Here is an 11,001-nt window from a genome sequence, read left to right as displayed (position 1 = left end):
AATATAGATACTATTGTTATGCCCATTTTACAAATAAAGAAATGGAGTTAGATGACTTGCCAAGAGTCAAACAATTAGTGAGTATCTGAATTAGGATTTGAACCCAGCTCTTCCTGATTCCAGGTCTAGCACTCTATCCACTGGGTCATGTCACAGCCTCTGATAGGTAGTTGTTGATCATCACTCAGTCATCATTTAGAGGACGAAGTACCAGATTTGAGATTTTTCCATGTCTTTGGTATCTTTTGTTCCTTTAGATACTTATAGATTGGTCCCTCACTGCCTGTAAAATTACATAATTTCAAACATTCATCTCTTCTTCATATACTCAATCCAAACTAGTTGTGATTTTCTTCTTTGTTCTCTTTAGCTCCTTTTCCTCTATAAGCACTTATGAAGGGAGGGTCCATAGGAGTTAACCCTATCATTCTTGATGGCAAAAGCAGTTATCTTGTGATACTGGTGCACAAACCAAATAGACTTTTTGTGCATTGTTAAAACATGAAATATTTCTTATAGATTTGGGGCATAAGATAAAATCCACTCTGTCTACTCCTTTCTTTACCTTTCCAAGGAATAATTCCATATGGTTGTCTTCCCCAAAATTCTACTTTGGTGTCTCATCATGACATAAATAGGACCCTGGCTTCTTGAAGTCTAAATGAATCACACATAAGCTTGAGCAGGTTCAAACATACTGGAAAGACTTCAAAAATGGCCTGACATCAAAGGACCAACCTAACTAATCATGGAGAGGTATATCATCATCAGGCCAACTACCTGGTGAAAAACCAATTTTGACCATGGAAAGAAGGAAAAAAAATTATAAGACTCAATTATATGCTAAGTACTTTGCAAATATCATTTCATTTGATCCTCACACTATCCCTGGGAGTAGAGACTATTATAATCTTCATTTTACAGTTGAGAAAACTAAGGAAAATTGAGCTTAAGTGACTTGTCCAGGATCACACAATTAGTGTTTAAAGCTGGAATTAAACTCTACTCTTACTGACTCCAACCCCAGTATTCTATCCTTTTTGCCCTTTAATTGCCCTTAAACAACATGAAGACAACACATGAAGCAAAGAAAAATGTTTGAAAATGGCTTTTAGTCCTGTGAGACTTCCTTTTGTTTCTACTTTAACAATGGTATAATTAAAGAAAGGCAAATCAGACCCCAACTTTAAAAAAAATGGAAAGTCATGTCATCTGCAAACTCCAGGTGAGGGAACAGCAGGTCAAGAATCACACAGTTTTTAGATCTTCAGTAAACTTGAATTTGACAGTTTGTATTCTAAATGTGAAATCCCTTATCCAATGACAAATGAATAGACATATTGCTAGAGGAACTGAAATCATATTAATCTTGACATTCTTTATGAGATTCATAAATATATTATTCATAAAAATGAATAATGATTCTGTTCCTTCTTTATCACAGAATGTTAGTTAGAAAGGCCCTCAAGCTATTTGATTTAACTCTCTTGAAAAAGAAGCCCTTGTATGACTTACTCAAGAAAGAATCATACAACCTTTGTGAAAATACAAGCTCCAAAATGAGGAACTTCCTACCTCCCATAGCAACACATTCTACCTTGATTAATTCTAATAGTTAAAAATTTTTTTCTTTATGTGAGGCCTAAATCCACCATTTTGATTTCTAGTTCTCCTCTCCAAGGTCAATCATAAAAAATTCTAATTCATCTTCCATGGGGATAATCCTTCAAATACTTGAGCACAAATATCATGTCTCCCCCAAATCTTCTCCAGGTTCAAGATTCTTAATTTCTTCAACAGGAACTCATATGGCATCAACTTGAGGTTCTTCTCCATCAGTGGGCTCATTCCTCTCCAGACTGCCCTTTGTAATTCTCTGCTGTGGCCCCTTTGTGTTTTTCCCTATCACCCCTCCAAAAATAAAAAGAATTGTCAATTTCCTTTTGCGTGTTGTTCTCCCCTATTAGAATGTAAGTTATTTGAGGTCAAATACTGTATTTTTTTCTGCTCATTTTTGCATTGCCAGTTCTTTTGTATGGTGTCTGGCACATAATGAGTGCTTAATAAATGCTTATTGACTGACTGCATCTTATCAATGGCCTTTCTAAAATGGGGTATCCACGACTGAACACATGACTCCACACTGTACTCTGGTTATAGCAGAGTACTATCACCTCCCAAATTCTGGAATACTACTCTTCCCTTAAAATAATTTACCTTTGCATTAGAATTCTTGTCTGCCATAAAACTCTTTTGACTCATATTGAACCTGTAGTCTCCATTAGACTGTGAATTCCTTCAGAGCAGGGAGTGTCTTTTACCTTTCTTTGTATCCTCAGTGCTTATCATGGTTCCTGGCACACAGTAGGCATCTAATAAATGCCTGCTGGCCGATTGACTGGCACTAAAATTGCTAGGTCTTTTTTTTTAAAATTTTAGAACTGTTACATTACCATATCTCTTCATGTTTTACTTAGGATTTTTAGAACTTTAAGTGTAAGATTTTACATTTATTCCTACCAAATTTAGTGTTTCTAGATTTTTGTCCAATATCCCAATTAATCTAACAGGGTCTTTCTGAATCCTGACTTTACAGTTGATTAACTATCCCGCCATCTGTTCCCTGCTTTGTATTATCTTCAGATTTGATGAGTATGACTCCCATACCTTCATCTTAGTCATTTGATTAAGATGTTAAACAGCACAGAGTCAAGTACTGACCCCTGGAGTGGGCCACTCTATTAGATACTTCCTTCCAAGTTGACACTGAACCATTAATGACTACTATTAGAGTCCATTCAATCAGTTCTGAATCTGCCTACTTGTCCTGTTTTCTAGCTCATAATTCCCCATCTTTTTCACAAGAATAGCATGAAAGACTGCTAAATGCTTCACAAAAATCTAGCTAAACTAACATTTATTACCTATATTAAACTGCTAGCTTTTTCAATGATAGTGTGGAGATGAAGGAAGAGAGAATTAGGAACTCAAAAAATTTAAAAACAAATGTTAAAATTATTTATACATGTAATTGGGGAAAATAAAATATGAAAAATTTTAAACCTAGCTAAAATACATGTATTACATTCTTCTGATATACAAGGTAAATTATTACAAGGTATGATTGTTATCCCAACAGAGTCATAGACTTAGAATTGTAAGGTCCAAGAACCATAGAATGTTAGGTTAGAGGTCATCAAGTCCAACTGCCTAATTTTGTAGCTGAGAAAAGAGAACTAGAAAGAGGAAGAGATTTGCTTAAGATTACATAGTAGAAGAACAGGGGTCATTGGTATTTATATACTTTTAATGTTTTCTTATTAGGGTAATACTATAGTATAGTATAGTTTGAAAGCCTATATAGGTACCTGAGGAGGTAGAGATGATCACAGTGGGAAGGAGTTTTTGTAAATTTTTGACATTTTTATGTTGTTGTGTTAAATAAAATCTGTCAAAAAGGTCAATAAGTTTACTCTTTTCGATTTGTTCTTGATGAAGCCATGTTGGACCTTTGCGATCATTTCCTTTTTTAGGTAGATATGGGCTAATTATGTACAGCCTACAATTTTGCTGGAAATCAACTCAAGTTCAGTGGTCTGTAGCTTGTAGACTCTATTCTTTTCCCTTTTTTGAAAATTGGGAAACATTTGCCTATCACTAACTTTGCGATAGCTATTCTGTTACCCATGATCTTTCAAATATCACATATATTTAGCAATCACATCTGTTGGTTTGAAGTACGTAAAGATGTAATTATTCTTTAATTATTCTAGTCAAGTGACCTGAACTCATGAAGGGTAATTAGTTCTTCTTTTACATTCCTCCTACTTACATTGTGTATAAACTCCCAATGAGACATTTTTATTCTGTCTTTTATGTTCCAAAGGTCTTTGAGAAGAATAAGAATGGAATAGCTTCTCTACATCATATTATTGCTGTCTGATTTATCCTGAACATTGGTCCTCTCTCATCTTTGGGTCTTCTATTTTTTTCAGTTGTAGCTTTTAAAAACTTTTTTAGTTCTTTTTTAGATTTTCTGTCCAGCTTCAGCTGATTCTCAGTTTTTGTAATTCTTGACACAGTTTTTGCATACTAAGTTGCTTTTTATTTATCCTCTATTATGTATAAAAATTACTAAAATTTTTGAGCTTTTTTTGGTAGCAGAAATGATGGGTTTTCACTGAATCATCCACACTCTATTCCAAGTTTTTCTTACCACTAACCAGTGATAATTAACGCTGTTTAGAGATGCAGGTTATGGTTATGGAACTCAGCAAAGGTGATTAGTCCATTTGAGAATTGACCTCATAACTTTGATCTCATTAGCAGATGACACTAACCACCTGAGGCAACCAACCATAGTTGGGGGGGAGAGAAGAAAAAAACACAATCGCATAACATCTGGGCAATCTTGAATGCAGAGGTTTTGACCTGGGATACATAAAATTTTTATATTTCCAACCAGACCAATGGGAGAGCAGAAAAAGTTTTGAACTTAGAATTAAGACACTTGAATTGGCCTTCTGGAACTCCAACTTACTAATTGCATGACCTTGGGCAAATTAAGTTTCTTCTTCTATAAAAAGTTGGTCCTCATGGGCCCATATCTCATAGGATTACAAAAGAAGCAGTTTGGTAAAGTGGATAACAAGCCAGCCTTAAAGTCAATTTACTGGCCTACATTCAAATTATGTTCTTATTGATCACTCAGTCTTGTCCAACTCTTTGTGACATATGGACCAAAGCACACCAGACCCTTCTATCCTTCACTATTTCCCCAAGTCTGTCCAAGTTCATCTTCAGCGTTTCTATGACACTATCTCATTCTCTGCCTCCCCTTTTCTTTTTCGTCTTCAGGCTTTCCCAACATCAGGGTCTTTCCCAATGAGTCCTGTCTTCTAATTATGTGGCCAAAACATTTAAGCTTCATCTTTGTCCTTCCAATGAATGGCAAGTCAGAACAGAGATTGTTGGTATGATAGGTGCCTGGGAAAGTAGGGATGTCCACAGTGGGAAGGAGTTTTTGTATAGTGAGATTTTTTTTGTGTTAAAAAAAAAGTCTGTCCTATATTTGATATTAAGTTAGCTTCTGAATTCTTGGAAGGGAGTTGCAGATCCTTTTCCTTTCATTATGGAGCCTTGGACAAAAAGATCTTTCAGATGAATTCAGATTGGAACACAAGCCAAAGGGTAATTATTATGGAGGAAATCCCAAGCCTAAAATCAATATAAACAATTGGTGCTAGGTTGTATATTAACACAAATAAGGTTATTAGTAGACAGAATAAAGGAAGAAAGGGAAGGTATCCAGCTCCTAGGGAACAAGAGGCAAATATTCAGGATCACCAAAATCATCACTCATTCTCAACTTCCTTTCGTCAGTTTTTCCTATTTCTGGGGCCTGTGAGAAAATGTCCAAATTCCTCTCATGCCCTTTGCCCTCTTCTTACCATATGGGAGCTACATTAAGACCTTGATGTTTGCCTTCCAGGCCACCTACCTGATTGACTCAGGCCTGGAAAAATTACAAAGGAGACTAGGCTCAGAACAGAAGGTATTTCTATTAGTTCAGAGAAAACTGATAACCCTGAACTGATGGGTGAAGAGGTCATCTTCATGCTCTTGAGAAACTAAGAAATCACCAACCCAACCTCTAACACTCATATTTCTGGAGTTCTCTGATGGAAGTCTACCACTACTAATAATGATGTAGATGATAATGACAGTTGGAATTTATATATACTTTAAGGTCTGTAAAGTGCTTTACATGTTACTTAATTTGATCCCCACCACAATTCTGAGTTGTTCAGTGTTTTTTGGTCATTTCTGACTTTTTGTGATCATGTTGGGGGTTTCCTTGGTAAAGATAGTGGAGTGGTCTCTGGCATTTCTTTCTTCAACTTATTTTACAGATAAGGAAACTGAGGGAAACAGGATTAAGTGACTTTCCCAGGGTCACACAGCTAATAAGTGTTCGAGTCCAGGTTTGAACTTTGGAAGTTGAGTCTTTCTGATTCCAGGCCCAACACTCTATCCACTGTGCCACCTTGCTGCCCTACATTCCTGAGGTAGATGCTCTTATTATAGTCTTTGTACAGATGAGAAAACCAAGATTAACAGACATTAAGTGACTTACCTGGACCATAAGAAGAAAAATCAGAGCGTCTCTCCTTTTATCTATAGGTGATAAGTGAGATTCACATATTTACTGGGGAATTATTTGAAGGATGCCTTTGTGTATGGCAAATCAGGACAAGTGCCCAACATTCCTTGGGTTGTGGATTTGGAAATGGAAAGGACTTTAGAGACTGCTAGTTTCTCAAGCTTCTTAACTTTCCCACCACTGTTCCTTTATATAGGTTACTACTTATGCCTAGAATGCACTCCCTCCTTCCACACATCTTGTGTAACCATGGAAAACTTCGCTTTTGTCTGCCTCGTTTTCCTCTTCTGTAAAATAACTAGTTTGGACTAGCTTGCTTTTGAGATCCTTTCCAATCCCTGAATTATGATTCTTTAACAAACATTACTTGCTTATTATAAGCATAGTACACTATTATTTTTTTTCTGTTGAAATCCATTTTTTACTTAACCAATCCAGATTCTAGCTTTTCTACCTGACTGCTCTCACTAAGATGAAATCAATTTCTACCTTCTCATATTTCAAATAAACCCTCATTTGCCTTGTTAGTCGTCCTGTACATCATTTTTAAGTCATATTTCTACTATTACACTGTAAACTCTTTGAAAAGTGGACCTGTGTTAACATTAAGCTTACTCCCAGTTTAGAGGATAATATGCATACTGTCTCAGGGTTTAGCCTTCATTTTTGATAAGGATGTATCAGTTCATACATATTTGTATAATAAATCACCATACCTGAGAATTTAAGTGACTCCTATTTTCTAGATATAATTGTCTATCGAGTTTTATGTCACCTGGGAAATCGTCAAGATTAATATCAATTAAATGACACCTACTTCCTGTTCTTCTGAAGGGAAGGAAGAGGCATTAAAGGGTTAAAATTTACCAAGATAAATTTGCTTCTTTGATATTTTTATAACTTTACATCAAAATATTTACAATAAATTATATTCTACTTTTTGTGTTTAAAAACATTATTTGGAAAAACTGTAAATCAATTATGTACTAGCCATGTTACTTTACACAAAAGAATAAAAAAATAAACATTATTTTGAGAAGGCTTCACCAGACTACCCAGGTGTGAATGAGACAAAAAAAAAAAAAAAAAAGGAGAAAAACTACATCTAGAGTAATTTTCCTGATGCTCTGCCAGGTTACAAATTTAGATTGATAAAAAAAAAAAACCTTAAAAAATCATCCAGTCTAGCTCCTTCATTTTATAAATGAGGAAATTGAGGCCCAGAGAGGAGAAATCATGCTTTGTCTCAAGGTTAATTGCAAATATAATAGAGTTTAATTGAGAATTGAGAATTTACAACCACATATTTGAATAACCTAATTAAGAAATTAACAGAAATCTGAACTGAATCCAACTATATCAATGCCAGTTTCCACATTGTAATATAGTTGAATTGTTTCCAAATAAAATAAGTTTCCAAATTAAAACTTAATTTGGACTTCCTCGTTTATAAAATATAAGAATTAAACTAAATTACCTCTAAGCTTCCATTTATCTTGAAAATCTTGAATTCTGTGATTTTCAGCAACTTCTAATCCTTCACAATCACTAGAGTTTGTATGTAGCATATTATTCTCTCCAAAGAACTTTCATATTCATTATCTCATCTGAGCCTTATAATAATTCTGTGAAGTAGAAAGGAGCAAATATTAATGATTTCTCTTTGACAGATGGATGAATGTGACTCATAGAACTTAATTAACTTATCCAAAATCACAGAGGGAGTTAGAGAACTGGGTTTAGAACACAGATCTAGTCTCATTTCTCTCCATTTATCACACAGAATATAAATTTTATTGGAAAAATTATCCTGGGGCAGCTAAGTGGCGCAGTGGATAGACTACCAGCCCTGAAGTCAGGAGGACCTGAGTTCAAATTTGACCTGAGACACTTAAGACTTCCTAGCTGTGTGACCCTGGGCAAGTCACTTAATCCCAATTGCCTCAGGAAAAAAAGAAAAGAAAAAGAAAAATGATCCTTAAATCTTCCCAAATCTACATGAGGGAAATTCCCTCAGATTTTGTGGCAATGAAAGCCAGATCAGCAATATATAAAATCCTTTCCCAAATCTTCATATAGATTTCATCCACATAATCCTTGCATCAGGCATCAACAACTTGCCTTGGAGCCCAAGCAAAAAAGATCTTAGGCAGGATGTACACTGCCTACAGTAAGCATTTAATAAATGCTGCATGAGTGAATTCCTCTGCTTTCTTTGAGGAAAAGAGACATCCCTGAGTTCCTTTTGCTTTTTTGAGTTTGGTCACTAATTAGGATCTCTGAGCATTTATCAGTCTTTTTAACATTTCCTACTATATCCTCAGCCTAAGAAGGCAGCACAGAATGTAGTAAAAAGAAAAATGAACAGTGCTAGTGCCTGAGTCCAAATCCTGCCTCAAATGTGTGACCCTGGATAAACCACTGAGCTGCCTCAGTTTCCTTATCTACATAGGAATAATAAAAGTACCTACTTCACAGGGTGGTTATGAGGAGCAACTGAGAGAATAATAAAAGCATCTGACATAATGCTTGGCTCATAGTAGGTACTTAGGAAATATTTATTCCCTTCTTCCTCTTCCCTGTCTGGATACTGAATTGCTGTATTACTTTTAGTGAAGATACAACTTCTTCTTGTTGCATTTTGTTTATCTGTAAAATAGGGGTCTCCTCCCTGTTTCTTCATACCCTACAATATGGTGGTTATGAGGATCAGGCAACCAAATGTGCAGAGCATGCTGAAACATCCCTGTAATACTGTTTACTGTGATCTCTGCTGATGAAACTAAACCTGGCACCAGTATAGCTAGTTTCAAGAGCAAGGAGTCATCAAGATGAGGTGAACAGGCTCAGGTTGTTAACAGAGGAGTTAAACATTACAAGGTCCAGCCTAAGTAAAATAGGACAGTTGGGAGAGTGGGGGAAGACAGACAGAAACAAAACTGGAGAGGGAGGGAGAGAGACAGAAATAGGCAGAGGAGAGAGAAGCAGAGAAGGAGGGAAGAAAGAGAGAGGGGAAAAGAAAGGAAAAGAAAGGAAGAGAGGGAGCATGTACAAGGTAATTATTAATAATAGCATTCATTTTTCTGTGGCAAAAAGAAAAAACAATGATCCTGGGTGCTTTGGGATATGGTGTCTAGGACTTGGACACTCCAATTTTATACTAGAGCAACAAATTTCAAAAGAAATTTAGAATCCAATTTCAGTCATCTCAGTCAGCTGCTTTGTGTAACACTTCCTTCTTCTCCCTGTGCTCTACAAATCTTCACCAAATTACTTAATAATATTTCTATCAGTGTTGATCCATCTTGCTAAAAGGCAACAAAATCAGCAGGGAAACCCATCACTTAGAGCCATGCGGGATAAAGTAGTAAACAGTCCCGTAAACCCAAGGAAATGCATGTTTATTTTATTTAAGGGGAGATTTTTTAAGCAAGCATAGGAATTTTATGACTTCACAGAATTCAAAAGCCCCTCCCCCACAAAACCCACCCAATAGAACCACAAATGATTGTAGACACCATTTGCTTCTTCGGAAATGGAGAATAGATTATACAGGAATGGCACAAAAGTAGGAGTCAGAAGGTTGCGCCTTCTGCATATTGGGAGCATTATTTTGCAGCTCCTGCCTCAGTTTCTTCCTCTGTAAAATGAGAGGTTGGGCTAGATGGGACGGCATGGTAATAAGTTTTCAGCATTTTTGCATTTCTCTTCTCAGTTCCCAGTGTTCTCCTAATAAATACTTTCGCTCCAACTTTCTGCAATTTAGCTTTCTCACTTCATAGGAAACAAAGCAATGTTCCCTACACCATGTATGTAAATGAACCTCAGAGTATTGAAACTCCAGCAGTAAACACAGCCTTGTTCACTTGAGAAATCACTGCTGCCCAATCCCTCTCTCTGCCAGAAGGTGTTCCAGATTCTGTCAGCCCTACACCTTTTTGGGTCATTGTTTTAATTGGACTAAAAGGTTAATGAGTCCTCCTTTTCAACTTTACAAACTCCAGATGGAGACGTGGAGTTGTTTTTAGCCACGGCTCTCCCTTCCCAACTCCTTCCTCACCCTTTAACTTTGGTTGTTTTTTCTATTCTGCATTTGCTACCAGGAGCCACCACAGCTTGGGGGAAGAGAGATTTGGAGCAAGTCTTTAATGAGCATAGAAAGAGAGAAAATTAGAGAATTTCGGTGCTGGAAGGTCCCTTCCATATTATCTGGACCAGCTTACTCGTTTCACAAAGGAAGAAACTGAGGGGAAAAATATTACTTGGCTAGAGTCCCACATCTGATTGATTCCAGAAGAAAGATTAGGTGCACAGGGATGATGATGATGATGATGATGATGATGATGATGTGTGTGTGTGTGTATGTGTGTGTTGCTGAGCTTTGTGGGAATTGCTTTCACTAAAGGTCTAATTTGAACAGAGCATCAATATTGCACCAGACACGTCTATAAGAAGTAACTAGAGTCTAAGATCATTTCTGGAGGAGAGAGTTGGTCAATTGATTGTCCTCGATGGGATCTTACACACAAATGGGAATTTCTGGCTGCAGGCATTATCATTCCATGATCTTAGGGCTGTAGAAGAAGGACAGAACAAAAAATCTGGGTTAAGGTTTGCCCTCTGGCATCAAAGTCCTCCCAACCAACTCAAGATAAGAACTGACTTAGGTGGGTCACACATCCACAGACACACATTTCTCTCATAGGTCCCCTCTTGACTCTCCAGCCTTTTCCATGTTTTTCCTAACTGCCTTTTCATCCTGGAGATGTCTCTGCCTCTGTGGGCAGCCCCTCCTTCTACATGTGAGTTCTTACTCAGAAGCTCCATTTGAGTAAATG

The 11,001-nt window shown here is 36.7% G+C and overlaps 1 protein-coding gene across 1 annotated transcript in view; it reads right to left on the bottom strand.

Moving 5' to 3' along the window:
• Window positions 1-9,558: 9,558 nt before the first annotated feature.
• The window catches only part of CLEC19A (C-type lectin domain containing 19A), a 25,506-nt gene continuing 24,063 nt past the window's right edge, over window positions 9,559-11,001 (bottom strand). The window contains exon 5 of the mRNA XM_051986543.1: window positions 9,559-10,737. Within this exon, the coding sequence (XP_051842503.1) occupies window positions 10,658-10,737 (80 nt within the window). The 3' untranslated portion in view covers window positions 9,559-10,657. The remainder of the gene's footprint in view (window positions 10,738-11,001) is intronic.

This window comes from Antechinus flavipes, chromosome 1, assembly GCF_016432865.1.
Source record: "Antechinus flavipes isolate AdamAnt ecotype Samford, QLD, Australia chromosome 1, AdamAnt_v2, whole genome shotgun sequence".
NCBI lineage: Eukaryota > Metazoa > Chordata > Mammalia > Dasyuromorphia > Dasyuridae > Antechinus > Antechinus flavipes.
The sequence above is the reverse complement of the archived record's forward strand: the minus strand, read 5'-3'. Positions and strand labels throughout refer to the sequence as shown.